The 14,503-nt window shown below is 51.5% G+C and overlaps 5 protein-coding genes across 5 annotated transcripts; 1 reads left to right on the top strand and 4 right to left on the bottom strand.

Moving 5' to 3' along the window:
• Nucleotides 1-4,249: 4,249 nt before the first annotated feature.
• Z520_01223 (uncharacterized protein) lies at nt 4,250-5,781 on the bottom strand (the record flags this gene model as incomplete). The annotated part of the gene is made up of 8 exons (XM_016771741.1): nt 4,250-4,801; nt 4,855-4,922; nt 4,975-5,000; nt 5,052-5,092; nt 5,155-5,227; nt 5,278-5,319; nt 5,369-5,395; nt 5,576-5,781. The coding sequence occupies 8 exons, from the start codon at nt 5,779-5,781 to the stop codon at nt 4,250-4,252; spliced, it is 1,035 nt and encodes a 344-aa protein (XP_016636880.1).
• Nucleotides 5,782-6,617: 836 nt separating this feature from the next.
• Nucleotides 6,618-7,476, top strand: Z520_01222 (uncharacterized protein; the record flags this gene model as incomplete). Its single annotated transcript, XM_016771740.1, has 2 exons — nt 6,618-7,136; nt 7,291-7,476. 2 exons carry the CDS (start codon nt 6,618-6,620, stop codon nt 7,474-7,476), a joined length of 705 nt encoding a protein of 234 aa, XP_016636879.1.
• A 926-nt stretch (nt 7,477-8,402) lies between these two features.
• On the bottom strand, nt 8,403-9,142 carry Z520_01221 (uncharacterized protein; the record flags this gene model as incomplete). The annotated part of the gene is made up of 2 exons (XM_016771739.1): nt 8,403-8,962; nt 8,986-9,142. 2 exons carry the CDS (start codon nt 9,140-9,142, stop codon nt 8,403-8,405), a joined length of 717 nt encoding a protein of 238 aa, XP_016636878.1.
• A 1,001-nt stretch (nt 9,143-10,143) lies between these two features.
• On the bottom strand, nt 10,144-11,376 carry Z520_01220 (uncharacterized protein; the record flags this gene model as incomplete). The annotated part of the gene is made up of 1 exon (XM_016771738.1): nt 10,144-11,376. The coding sequence occupies one exon, from the start codon at nt 11,374-11,376 to the stop codon at nt 10,144-10,146; it is 1,233 nt and encodes a 410-aa protein (XP_016636877.1).
• Nucleotides 11,377-11,809: 433 nt separating this feature from the next.
• On the bottom strand, nt 11,810-14,032 carry Z520_01219 (uncharacterized protein; the record flags this gene model as incomplete). The annotated part of the gene is made up of 1 exon (XM_016771737.1): nt 11,810-14,032. The coding sequence occupies one exon, from the start codon at nt 14,030-14,032 to the stop codon at nt 11,810-11,812; it is 2,223 nt and encodes a 740-aa protein (XP_016636876.1).
• Nucleotides 14,033-14,503: the final 471 nt, after the last annotated feature.

Genomic DNA, 14,503 nt, shown 5'->3' with positions numbered 1-14,503 from the left:
GTCTCGATTCTGTCTCGATTCTGTCTCGATTCTGTCTCGATTCTGTCTCGATTCTATATAGTACTACACATACTTAGTACTTAGTAGTATTATATATATAGTGAATATATACGTAGTACATATAGTACATAGTAGTACTCCTATAGTACTAGCGGTTATCTTTCTCAACTTACATAATCACGTGACCTAAAGGTTCGAGTTCTAGGCGATCTTATATACTACATACTATGTAGTAGTGTATGTTCATATAACAAGTACTACTAGTATATACATAGTAAACCTAGGGATTTAAGAAGGAAGATGAAAGAAAAAATAGAATACTACTATATATACTATGTATAAAGAGATCATAGGGAGATTGAGAAGGAAAGTAAAAACTACCGAATACCGAGAGTACATAGTATGTATATAATACTAGTAGTATTATAGCACTAGCGCTACTATATATATAGTACTAGTACTTAGTATTAGAACCAAGACTCAAGCGTATCACAAAACTGACAGAATCGGGTAGTCCTAGGTTGCGCCTTCCCGTCGTATAGGTTTCCGTTTTTGGAATCAAGGCTTCACACTAGTACTAATCTAGACCGGTTCTAAATCGCTTTTAAACCGCTCCAAATCGGTGTGGAATCGGTCTGGAATCACTTTTAGCCCGCTTTGACACTCTCCAGGCAATCTAGACGGAAGAGGGTTTGCGGTCCGTTCTAACCTTTGCAGCTTTCTCAATGTTGCCTGCGTCCTTTTCCCGGACCAAATATAGTATTCTAGATTGACGTATTGTGTATTTTGACTAAAAAACTTGAAGTGTGCTCGAGCGTACTAGTAATCATCAAGTTCAGCAAATGGGTTATACTGTACATAGTATTTATTCTAATTCAGTGGATGTTATTGTGTCAGACGACTAGGACCGCGGAGCGAGGAACGCTCTCAAGCTACATAGTACTATACTTATCCATTTTCTGGGGGGGAAACTACATAGTACTTAGTATGTCCACCGATTGTCGAAACTGCTATCAATGATAGGGGCTGGCTCCGCCATGAAATTGGGAACATATCAAGCGGTATCATCAGTCTGTGCGAGGACGAATACTGGCAGCGTACATGGATCATTCAGGAAGTGCTCCTTGCTAAGCAAATCTTGCTGGTGTGTGGCGGAAAGCACTCCCCTGGGACTCTTTCTCGCATTTTCTGCTGTCAGGCAGTACTATTCATACTTAGTAGTACTACATTAGTATGTACTTAGTAGCTCATCGCCGGTGAGAGTGAGCCTCGAAGCCTTTGAGGAACACACGCAAAACATACTAACTGAGACGAACTTTGAAGTCGAGCTCGGGTAATGTGCCGTGAGCGTATGATGAGTTCTGGCAAGATGCACGGTTACAATCTGAAGCAACTACATACTGGCGACATTCGGCCGTTCCAAATGCTCCGACATTCGAGACCCCGTACTAGGGCTGCTAGCACTCGCCGACTACGGCACCAACAAGAACATGAAAGTCGACTACTCTATGCAACCAGCCGAATTTTTCGATCATTTCCTGGCTTATTGTACGACTTCGCCGATAAAAGATGGTCGAGCCGTTTTTACAACTTTGGGGCTTAAGCCTTTCCAGATGCTGGATCCGGAATTTAGGCTCCAGATCCCAGCTCAATCCACGCCAGTGCACCACATTGTAAGATTGCTGGAAACAGCGCGCATATGGCGGAGAAGAGAAGAAGGAGGAGGGGGAGGAGGACGGCGGGAGGGGCCAAATAAGAAGCCGGAAGTGAGGGATGAGATTTTTCGTTTCCTGCTGCTCCCAATCCCTCTTCTTCTCCTCCTCCTCTTCTCTCCTCTTCTCGACCCTGGCTGTGATCACTGTGACGAGATGCTTATAGTACTTACTTGCAAATATCGGAAAAGCAACACGACATGGGTGATTATCGAATGCTGTTTCCTCACTCTGTGCGAATGGGCGAACGTGAAGAGTATATAGGCGGACATGTATGTTGCTTAGGAACATTGAAGCGAGGGCATTCCGGAGCATCTTCTTTTTGATGGCATGGGGAGGTGTAGGGGTTTTGCCATGAAAAAGGATGATCCGGTATTGAACATTGGGAGTGAAGTCTGGGGGAAAAGGCAGAAGTACATAGTACCTTCGAAGAGTGAGACTGGTCAAAGACCAAAAAGGCAGTAGTACTCCTCTCAGTCGACCGAGAAGGACTCGCTTACTTACTTGATCCCAATGACTTGCCAGATCTGGAAGACGAGGCCCCCGACTTCGAAGACGAGTCCAGTGTGAAACCGTTCCTCGGATTCGTTACAACAGACGACCTAGACATGGATGGCTGGGTCGAGGGTGACTGAAGCAGAAGTCAATTACTACGAGCAACACGTTAGGTCGGAAGATACTTAGTAGAAGCGCACCCCTGCGGTCGTTAAGTGACGAGGAATTGCCGACACCACGGCACCGCCGAATCGAATGTGGAACGGCCGAGTATGCCCATACGGAGAGATCTGAGGCCGTGGCAACGATCTGAGAGAGAAATCCAGCGTGGGAAGAGGAGCCTGTTTCAGATCAGGAGTCTGTCCACGGTGTAGTGCCAATTTGTTGTACTTCAGCAGCTTTTCTCCTGTCTCATATATATAGGTACTACATAGTAAGTACCGTATGAACTTTCCTGATGAACTGCCATTTTTTCGATCAATTTTGTAATTTCAGACCTGGCAGCAAGTCCTGATGTCAAGTATACTGTGTATCAACTGTGCGGGAATGCATGTGATCGTGAAAAGAACGACCCTTTGACAAGGCTTCAACACTTGATCGGCAAGAGGGCATAAGCTCAGTACTGGTACTACATAGTACATAGCAGTACTACTATGTAAGTGTGATGAAGATCTAGAATGCTGATAGAGATGCAAGACATAAAGTATATGCATAGTAGTACTCCGTACAGTCAAATTTCATATAGTACTTGCACGTCGTCCAGACCGCGTATGAAGATGATGGATGTTGAGCCTGAAGATGGAGATGATGCCAGTGGGACTACATACATACTTAGTAGTACTTAGTACCCGTAGTGTCCAGATTGAATCCCTCAAACCAAATGCCAATTGTTCGCAGTCATGATCCTTGCACTCGGTCTCCATAGGTCGACCCCAGAACCACCGCCCCTTCCAGGACTCCTTCCTTCTCCCGCAGCACACCTCTTTTCCACCCATCTCAAGTTTCAAGATCCTCCCCGTCCTTCTCATCAAGCCCTTGCCTCCCCTCGCTCCTTCCCGCATACTGAGGGACTAGAAGCAGCAGTATGATTCTGCAACTTGCCTGCTCCGAATCCCCTGGATGATTGGGATCAGCCGATCAGATGGGTCAATTTTGGCATGGCGCCCATTGCTGTGAGGACGATTGACCCCACCATGGTGATCATCATGATAAGGGGAAACATGGTTGGGTTTTTTCGGATGTATGTATGTGTGGATGGGAAGGGCGTGGCTCTGGTGTATGCTGTAGGGTAACTTGAAATTTGGTCTGTTGGTGTTCGCCTGTGGAAATTGGCACGTCGAACGGTGTGTATGGAGTGCGGGCTGGACACAGAGTGTAGAGTGACGGCAGAGTCAAAATGAAGTGTGCGTGATGTTCAACTTGTGTTCAGTGCCCTGTCCTGGGGTCGACATGGGCTTTTATAGAGCGGTGGGCAGCCTAGAAGGTCAGAACAAAGACATCGGTGGCGTTAGGTTCTGAGGATCTCGAGAGAAACAAGATTGAAAGGAAAGGTCCTGAGAGGGTGAACCACTGCAGAAGACATATAGTGGATAGCGAGCCATAGAAAAAGAGGCTGTGAGCTTTGGTTAAGCTTTGATGTTCCATGGTTCAGGCAACGCTGTTGGTCTTAAGGTCCTCACCCCGAGCGGAATCCTTTGGGGGGGCGAGCAAGCCTCCCTCGATAACCAACAATTTCGCTCTCTGAAGATGGTGGGTATGTATAGTTTAGGAGCTTGAAGCATAAGATAGGTCGAGTTGCCGTTGACACCCAAATACTAGTAAGACGACTGCACACCAGACGCCAGTGTGGCCGATCATGATAGAGAAACCTGTACGAAACATGAGCAGGCATGAATACCTTTTTCCGTCGTGCAATCACTCGCCGTGCGCTAAATGCAGTGAGTTTCGAAACATACGCCATCATGGTTTTCTCCCCCAAACACGTCGACTGCCACCGCTGGGTCAGTATAGTCTGGTCACCAGTCGACGTCGCTTCAAGAGACTCACGTGTAATGCCATATATGCAGGCGCCGCTTCTTCAGTTCGTCCCTCACTCTGGCGACATAGACTCTGGCTTCATCCGCAGTCCACGGTTCCGGCGCGCCCCATCTCGTCAACAAGAACATAGCCCACCCTTCCAGACCAGAACTCCAGTGGTTCAGGTTGATCCTGCCGGCGTCCTTGAGGAGGGGGTCCTTGGGCCAGGCGCCGATGGGACATTTGTATAAATGTTCTTGGACGTCGACAAACCCGGCGGCTTCGATCTTGGCCTTCATGGTCAACTGCGTGTCCAAGGGACGTCCTGCCCGCTGGGCGCAGTCGAGGAACGTCTGCCCCCATCCAGCCAACAGCGAGTCAGGGGCGAGAGAGCCGTCGTCAGACTGTACCCGCACGTCCAGCTCGACTTGTTCAATGTACCCTCCGGACCTCAGGTTGTCGAAGCATTTTTTGTACACTCCGGCCCATTCTGTGTCTGTGAAGGCACCCAGCATCAGCCGCATGTGGATCAGGTCAAATTCTTCTCTCCACGTCCACTCTTCTAGGACGTCGTCCACCTACAACCTGTCAGCTTGAGTCTCGCATTTACCAAGTATCCCTGTCGACTCACCTGGAGGAAACAGTTTGGAGGAACCCATGTCGACGGTGGCGGAGAGAGGTCAACACCATACACGGTTGCTGGATCTGCTTAGAATAACCGGCCACAGAAACTCATTTCATGTCGACCTACCAGCAGGGAATTGATCGGCAACATCACTTCGCTCGGTAAGAAGATGGTCTTGTAATTGAAGAAGAACTTCGACTCACACGGCCCAAGTGCCAGGTCCTGTCCCTATATCGAGGACATACTAGTGCGCGGTAATCAGAAAGAATGCGCTTCGGACGATACGTGGTGAGCTTGGAGTCATACCAGCGGCGATTTTATTGGGGATCGAAAGAGTGGGTTCGGTTGGTTGCTGTCCAAAACAAGGTACAGCACATGGCTAGGACATCTCTCTCAGCACTGTCGTGTGCTCTCTCGGCATACACCTACCCAGCGTTTAGGGTTTCAAATTGTTGCTCATCCGACGGACCCCTGTCGAGATCATGAGCCTTGTATACGGGGCTTCTGGGAGAAAGCATACCAATAGTCATCTCGCAGAGACGAGTATCTGCAGGTGTCAGCGAAGAGAGACATTCACAGACTCGGAGTCCGTGGGCAAGGGCCATATCAACCTTCTGCCGTTTATCATTCGACCTCGATATATCGAGGATGAGACAGAGGTGGTATCCCTTGCAGAGCCTCGTCTCAGCCACTCGCTATTCACAATCCGAGCATTTCCGCAACTCACGAGAAATTATCGCCATCCTCAAAGGCGGAGTCGACGTCGTCATCGACCTGGAGATACTCTGTTATTACCGGAAAAGAGGTTTGAGCAGCAAGCAAAACGCGTACATCGACAATGTCTGTGCGGCCGGACACTTCTTCACCACCGGCCAACGGACCAGTGGCTGCTGGACTTCTCTCGGTTCGGGCGGGATCACGAGAAGAAGCCATCGACAAGAGGTAAGGTGCTGGAGCAAGCCAAAAAAGACATTGACGACGACGACGACCAAAGAAGGCGCACTTATCCTTGATTTTTATCGAAAAAAGTCTGGGCCTGCGTCCCAAATGCCGCTCCCACGCCCACCGACAAAGACGATCCTCTCATGACTTCTCTGGCGTGGGTTTCCGGGCAAGCTGACTCGTCACGCCTCCCCCATCGACCGTGACAGAGCGGATATGTTTCGTGTGCAAACTGGGTCTGGCCTGCTGATGATGTTTCTGACCGGCGTCCCACCAGCGTCCTGTCTGTGCCAATGGGGCTCGACTGTTCTTTGGATTTGTTTCCAGAGTTTCGACCAACCACGCCAGCCATGGCACCGTCCGGCGCCCAGCACTACGGATGTACCGACCGCTACGAGTCGCGACCTCTGACCAGCGCGGGGCCGTCGCTGGGTTGACCCGCCTCGCCGCAGCAGCTCAAAGATCCGTGCCGAAGGCTACCTTCGAAACGAACAAGTTGCCCCCAGTCGACGGTGCTTCTTGTACCTGTCAGAGTCGAACACGTTCAAGATTCCTTCCTGCTGTTTTTTTCTTCCCAGAGGAAGCATGACCCCTCAGTGGAGGGGCTCGATCGTAGTAGACCCGGAGCAAGCTCGCGTCAAATCTGCGCAGCCCACCAATTCAGATTCTTCAGGGACACGGTAACACATCTACTACTTTTCCGTATCTTCAGGCAACGGGTTCGCTCCGAGTCTTTTCCTTTGTGCTCGATTCGAGAAGGGAATTTACCGCGTGTACATGTTTGGTATAGCTGTTTAGACCCTTCTCTCTCTCACACACACACATCCATGGCATCTTCTCATCAATCCCTGCCCACGAAAGTGGTTGCAGGAGTGACTGTGCCCGACACGCCGCTCATCACCAAAGCTTTAGACTATGTGCGCCAGTACTCGACCGACGACACGTACAACCACATCATCCGGTCCTTTCTGCTCGGCTTCATCATCGCCGACAAAGTCCTCCCCGACCGAGACCGCGAAGCCCACGCCGTGGCCGCCATCATGCACGACCTAGGCTTCCCCATCGGCCACCCGCCGCACTCGGAGATCATATCCCAGGACAAGAGATTCGAGGTCGACGGGGCCAACGCCGCGAGGAACTTTCTCAGAAAGGAGGCTCCAGCGTGGGACAAGCACAGGCTGCAGCTGGTCTGGGACGCCATCGCCCTGCACACCATCGGATCCATCGTGTTCGAGAAAGAGCCCGAGGTCCAGGCGTGCAGTTATGGCATCTGGGCGGACTTCCAGGGCCCGGACCGGGTTCCCGGTGGGCTCTTGAGCTGGGACGAGTACAACGCGGTGGTCAAGGTATGCATCATGCACTCTGCAAGAAGCCTCGGATCTCCGGGCCATATATATCAGAAACCGGGGCAGGAGTGCCAGGGAAAGCTTTATATACAAGCCCAGGGTAAGCCAAAAACAAAAAAGTCGCAAATACTGATTTGTTCTTCTACGCTACCAGGAATACCCCCGACTGGGCCTCATGAAAGGACTCAAGGCCAACATGTGCCATCTGTGCGAGCTGAAACCCCAGACCACGTACGACAACACGGTGGGTGAATGGGGGGATCGCTATGTGGAAGGGTATAGCAGGAAAGGGAAATTGACGCAGGATCTGCTCGAGACGTGTAATCTGGATGAACTATAAAATGCTACTACCATTACTGCTTGGCCTCCGTCAAATGCGTGCGTGCATACTGATGTTTGGCCACTCGCCCTTCTCCATCAAAGACACCTGGCTCGACCCTTTGCTCCTCTCCCTTCCACCAGTGCTCTCTACAGAGTCCCTTTTCTTGTTCCTTTTCTCCCTGTAATGCATCCAACTCAACCCCGATGGCGGGACAAGCAAGATATGCGCGCTGACGATGGCACCGACCTCCGCCCCGGGAGGAATTTTTCTTCCCGGAACAAACACAGAGTTGGGATTCCCGGAGACAGCCAGGGACATGAACGTGAACTCATGATGAAGATCGCCACCAGACCCCTTCCTTGGTCAGACGGACAACACTCAGCGAGCGACACTCTCGCTGTCCGTCGCCGAGAGCTTGAGCCTTCGTCTAAGCAGCCGATGGTAGAAGAGCGTCCGCCGGCGCGCCATTTGAAGCCCTTAGGAACAGAATCGCGGCAGAAAGGATGTGCGTCAGTCTTTAGTGGCCAGCCGATCGTAGAGCAGGGACAGGAAAGAAAGGAGAAAACATAGAAATGTGAAAGCTCAAGTGAGTTCCGAAACACACTCTGCGTCGCCTTGGATTCACCTCATTTGGAGAATCTGCAAAAGTGATAGGAACTCTGAAGGTGGCGTGGGAAACGGCCCTCTTTTTCCATTCAAACATTCAAAGCTCCCAAAGTTCATGTACAAGAAGGTTTAATTGTAAATGGGAACGGCCCGGGAGGTCTGATGTCCTCTGGAGGCTCGTTCTCAAGAATAGCCCAAAAAGAAAAGGCTAGATATCTCGGAACCTGACCGATCTAGCGAGAGAAAAAGCCGTAAATAAAAGTCGGCCAGCACATTCGGAGGGAGGGCCATATCCCTTCAATGAGCCATCATACCTGGAACCCTTCCAACCTGCTCATCTAGTGGACAATGGTTCCAGTCCATTCAGAACAGTCAACCTGTGTGGCGGTACCGACAGCAAGGCCGACGCCACTGTTGCCGAAGAATGCTTCGGACGCACCGCTGTCACTGCAGAGATCGAAGTTGACGTTGGCGCCATACTGATTTGTGCCTGATAGACCGTTCTGGGCACACAGCGGGTTACCATCGGCCGGGCAGAGGTTGTTGATCATGACCACGATGCTCGTTCCCGCATTGCTGAGGGCATTTCCGGACGAGTCTGTTTCTCCGACCAGCTTCCAGCACGTACCACAGGCAGGGCCCTGGCCTTGACCCGGTCCAGCACCGTAGAGGTTCTGGGAAACGGCGGCGCTGAAGCCGGGGTAAGTGTAGAAGAAACAGGCGGCCGTGTTGGTGTTGCAGTTCGGCGAGCCAAAGCTGTCGCCGGCACCGTAGTGAGTGAATGACGCTTTGTAGGTCAGGCCTCCGCTGCTGGTAGCTGGGCTGGTAGAGGTTGCTGGTGGAGGGGCACTCGTTGGGCTGCTGGACGGAGATTGGCTAGGGGAGACAGGTTGAACGACTGGTGAAGACGCCGGTGGTGACGACGTCGCAGGCGGGGCTGAAGACGGAGTTGAAGATGGAGTGCTTGCCTCTTGCAGACATTTGAGAGTAATAAGGATTCTGCTCTACGCAGGTCCAGCCTGAGGTGCAAGTCGTGCCACCAGTCCAGTTGATACCGCCACCTGGTGAGAATGAGCATGTAGGGTCAAAGAAACTTCAATAAGTACATACACTGGTCCCACGGGCCTTGTGTGGCAGTGGAGCTGGCTGCCGGGCAGGCCAGAGAGAGGCAAGGGAGGAGGGAGAGAATGATCACTGATTGACGCATTTCTCCTGGTATGCTAAAATCAAAGATCTCGAGCTTCTTGGGTATATGACACTGAAAGGATAGGATGTGAACTGGCACAGAAATAAACGAATGGACCTCGATCGACGAGTGTAACGAGTGACAAATGTAAAGAACGGCAGGCTGCTGTCAGCTTGGAGAATCTGAGTATCTGAGAGCATGATGCGAGGCCAGACCATTATATATATATATGCCTCGTACAATCCCATCCCCAGGATTACCTTGAAAAAGACGCAACAGGGGATACATACCCACAACACCGACGGTCGGACTGTCGTGCCGAAATACAACGTTGTGGTCATCTCCAGCGGAGGGCTCGTGGCAGCACGTTTCTCTGTAAAGCCTGTGTCAAGACCATGGTGAACCATGTCGTAGGCCCAATGTAATCTGAGGAAGAGAGATTATTGGGGTGATGGGATTTTGTAAGAAAAAGGAGCATTGCTGATTTGTCCTTGAAATCTCCTGGAGGTGTAGGATCCCTGCCCTGAAACAGTGGCGGCCCAGGTACTGCATGCATTACGCAGCCCAAGGCTGAGACTCCAGCCGGGATTTCGACAGGCGAGATCTGGCTAAATGCAAAAGGTTTCCACCGAGCCAGATCCACCAATCAATCCCTTGAAGCCACGGTCAAATCTATCCTGAAACTCGATCCCGTCCGTGGTCTGAGCTTGCTGATAATCTGGGCGATAGTCTGAGCGATAATCTGGGGGCTTGGGTAACGATCTGGAAGACATCGATCTAAACACGCCGACTGAGAAATCTCCGAGTGCAAGCTTTCTGCAACTGGCTTCACGACCAGCTGGCTCCTTTGTGTTTAAATTTCCAGGGATATCCCAGAACGATTGAAGAGCAAACTAGCCCAGGGCCATGGTGGCGACATCTTCACGATATCTCCTCTGTCTTGCAGATGCGGTCCACCACAAATAGAGGCTGGTCCCCCAGCTTCTCAGCAGGAACGTGAACCAGCCACAGTCTTTCTGTGTTTCCCAACCAAAGGCGGCTTCATCGTAGGCCCTGTCAATGTTTGCCCTCCTGACGTTTTGATATGTGCGGAAGACTTCGTCCAATCCACAATCCAATTTGGATCTCATGGCTCGGGCAAACAAGATGGCATCTTCCAAGGCATATGCTGTACTTTCGCCTTGAGGGGGCATTGCGTGTGCGGCATCCCCCAAGAGCATCGTGCGTTTCGAGCACCAGTTGCCCCGTGGTGCGAGTTTGTAGACGGGATAGAGAGTCCAATGACCTGTTGCTGAGATGAGGGGATCGAGGAATTCAATGGCGCCGCCGCCAAATCGACCTTTTACATCCTGCTCAATCCTCTTCTGTTCTGTGCCCCGGGCCAACCAACCTTCTCTCGACGCAACGTCCGCGGTCTCAGTGATGGCTGCCACGAACTGTTTTTTCCTAGTTGGCTCGTAGTAGGTGGTCATGAGACTGCCGCGTTGTGACTGGCACAGTCCTGTGTCTTTCCATGGAACTTTTGCTCCCTCCTCCAGGTCTGCAAATCCAAATACTGCAGCTATGCCGGTGTATAGTGGTGTCCTCTCGCCGTCAACAAGGTTGGCTCTGACGAAGGAATGTATCCCGTCGCACCCAAGAACCAGATTCGCGCATAGTGTTCGACCGTCGTCTAGCTGGACTGTCACCTTCTCACCCGCCTCAACGATCTGGACTGGTTTGCAGCCATACTCCAGCTTGACGTTGTCCAGTGCCTTGACAGTCTCTGTAAGTGACTGGACCAAGTCTGCGCGTAGGATTCTGAGTCCCTTGAAGGCAGGGTCGCCAACTCCGACACCACCCTCGCCGGTGAAGGTGATCTCACCAAGTCTGGCGCCAGTGTAGATTGTGAACAGCTCGATCTTATCTATGTCCGTCCCCACCCCCCTTGCTCGAATCCGTGGTAGCGCTCCAAGGTGGTGCAGGCAACGCAGGGCATTCGGCGTCAGTCCAACAGCGCCGCCGATTGTTGACGGCTGTGGGCGGACTTCAACAACAGTAATGTGTGGACTTTCCGGGAGCCATTTGGTGAGAGCCAGTGTTGAGGCTAGACCAGCGATGCCAGCTCCGACAATTACGATATTCATCATGGAGGATCAAAGCTGACAATGTCGATGCTTAGTGAAGGCGCATCTGGGAACGACATGTTTCTGGAATCTTTGGGGCTTGCTTTATACCTGTGAGACATTAGCTGGAGCTTCAAATATCTGGAAGTTTTACTCTAACGTTCAATATGCTGGAGTGGATCATATTAATTGGACACGTTCTGAATATGGCAGGCCGCCGTATTCGCAGCCGCTCTATTGGCCGGTGTTGTAACTGCCACACCAGGCAGCCGTAATCGGTACAGGATAGACTCTTCGAATATCCGCCACATATTCTATCTCCATTGAGGCCAAACCGCAAGCAGAAACTCTTGCAGGATGCCATGCACATCGGCGTGAGCCAAAAACCCGAAACCACAGTATCAGCACATGCTTAGACCGTGGTAGTCCAACCATCGACAATCCAACGTGGAATTTAACCTAATCCAGCCCTTGTGGTCTTTACGACATGCTTGATGGCCTCCAGGCTGCCTTTGTTCCCAACAGCACCTAGTCCGACGCCTTCTGTCCAGCCCATTTTTTCCAGCAACCTCCGACCTTTGTTGTCTGCGCCGATCTCTGGGGCGGAAGCACCGACCACGTCCCCATTCATGTACGTTGCGCCAGACGCGGCTCCACCGCCCCCTCTCCTAGCTCTTGCGGAACCAGCTGTTGCAGTAGGACGAGACTTGTAAGCACTCATTCGTTGCCTCGGGAAGAACTTTCTCTGGCTCATCAATGCGTCGATCTCCCAAACTGTGTCGATCGTGAATCTCGGAGTATGTGGGCCCTTGGTCAGAACAGGGTAACGTCCTATGCCGTGGCCATCCTTGCCCTCAGACTTCGATTGCAGCTTGAGCGACTTGGCAAGCCGGTGGACAGAAGCCCGAGTTGCTGAATCCATTGGGGCCAGTTTCAGCGTCGTGACTTCCTCGATGAGAAACTGTCGGATTTCTGCCTTGATAGCGACAGGATGATTGCGTTCGGACGCTTCCAGAAGAGCGGCCTCGCGCTCAAGTAGTTTCTCGCGCTTGCGGCTCGCCTTCTTTTCCCGGTCTTTGTTCCAGGTACTGCGTAGGCGCTCGGCAAGTTCCTCATCCTCGACGCCGAGGTCGAAAGGTAAGTCCGACTTGCGTCCCTTCTTCTTAGGTCGGAGACTAGGTCGGTCAAAATCCATGATGTCGAACGCACCATATGGATCCTGGTCAAGGGCATCAGCGAAAGCTGTTGCAGATGGGAAAGTGTCACGCTCGCGTCTATTTTTCTTTGATTTGACGCGGCTGGAAATATGCTTCTTCGTGGAAAACGGAATGAACCCATCGCCGGCTGCAAATTCATCGTCGACGTCGTCAACATCATCATCGTCGTCATCATCATTGACCTCGTCGTCTTCCTCAACTTGTCCATCGAACAAGAGCAGCTCGTCGCCACCCATTCCCAGCTCTTCCTGTTTTGCTAGCGCTCGAGCGATCTGCTCATCAGTCATCCGCGCGGCACGCTCGAGTATGCGATCATTTTCCTCGTTCTCGGATTCTATATCGTCATCAAGATCATCCAAAAGCTCGTCGGCGTCTGACGACTCGGAATCGGCGGAGTCTCCTGTGATCTCTGGGATTTTCATGGCCTGGATTTCCTCAAAGATGCGGATTTCGTCGACAGCAGAGGCTGAGTTCAGCTTTCCGTGAGGAACCCAGCGAGGATCACTGGAGTCTTTGCCAAGCGGGCTGACGAGATACTGTGGACCACTTGGACGGGTGCGATATCGTAGAACATGGCTGACCTCGACAATTTCCTCGTCTGTAGTGCTAAAGTCATCAAAATCTTGCAGATCACTCGAATTCCAATCGATCGCTTGGTTGACGTCGTTAGATCCTTTCGCAGGTTTGCTTGTTCTTTGGGGCCGCAGGTGGACCTTTTGCTCAGTAGCGCCATCAAAGAAACGGAAATGTTCAGTTCTCTTTCCAGTCTTTACTGAGTGCTTGCTTTCGAGAATCGCGTCTTCATCGCTGTCGTCGTCAACCGCTAAATTGGCAATGTAATCATTAATGAGGGCTTCTTCCTCCTCTCTTCTTTGAGAGCTTTCTGGTCGGCCCCGAAGACGACCACGTCGGTCGAAGGCTTTGTTCCGGGGCGGAGGCAAAATGTTGTTGAACTTGTCCAAACCAGATGAGCTGGAATCGCGAGTGGTGACACCCACCGGTGCGGGAGAACATTCAGGTGGAGGTTCTGTCTCAACAAAATTGGGTTCAGGAGGAATTGTAGGCTCTGAGCTAGAAGCGGCCGCATTCTTGACAATCTTTGCTGGGGGGTTGTGTCGACCGGCGAAAAGGATCTCTTCGGAGGACTGCGACGAAACTGAGTCTTTCCTTGTACGGGGCTCTTGTCCGCTCAACTCGACTGTACTCTTCTTGTGATTATCTGACTGCTCTTTCCCTGATGCATGTGGTTCAGCCTCCTTATGTTGCGCTTGCTTGTCCGAGGGTTCTTCAGATGCTGCTTCCTTCTGCGTTTGTTCTTTGTCCTTCGCGACTGCGACTATATCTTCTTGCTTCAGATCTCCAGCACTGATGAAGGTGATTCTCTGTTCCCTGAGGCGTGTAGAAGCCCAAGACATAGCGTGACGCTCGGTGTTCCTAGCCGTTTGAGTCATGCTCAGCATGGCGTTGGGAGGATGAGGAGAATTTGAATCTGAGAAATCCTGCCAGTCGTGTACAAGACCGCGGTGGAAGTTATTAGGCACTAGTTCATCTTGTCAGGACGCTCAAGGCAGAGGCAGAGGTTCTCGTTTGTGGCACCTTTGTTGGAAGGACTTGACTGGCCGTGTACCCATGGCGATGGTGAGTTATTCTGGTGTCCTCCATTGCGTTTCTTCCGAGCTTGCGCTCGTTGACGAGGACCCATGTTGGGCGGGGTGCACCAAAAATGAGGCGAGTTGCCCCTCTTCCGACAGCGAGCTTCAAGTAGTGGTTGTTGCTAAGAAGTGAACATCATAAAGCCAACAAGGTAGAGATAGAGGACATCGGATACGGGGCAAGCTACTGAGCGAGTGTCTTTGTGAATCATGCATACGAGGACAGGTGAAGTGTTATGTTTAGGTAGATGTTTGAAGGAGAATTGGGGGTGCCGTTCT

This window comes from Fonsecaea multimorphosa (assembly GCF_000836435.1).
Source record: "Fonsecaea multimorphosa CBS 102226 unplaced genomic scaffold supercont1.2, whole genome shotgun sequence".
NCBI classification, from domain to species: domain Eukaryota; kingdom Fungi; phylum Ascomycota; class Eurotiomycetes; order Chaetothyriales; family Herpotrichiellaceae; genus Fonsecaea; species Fonsecaea multimorphosa.
Note: the sequence above shows the minus strand (reverse complement) of the source record. Positions and strands in the feature narration are given on the sequence as shown.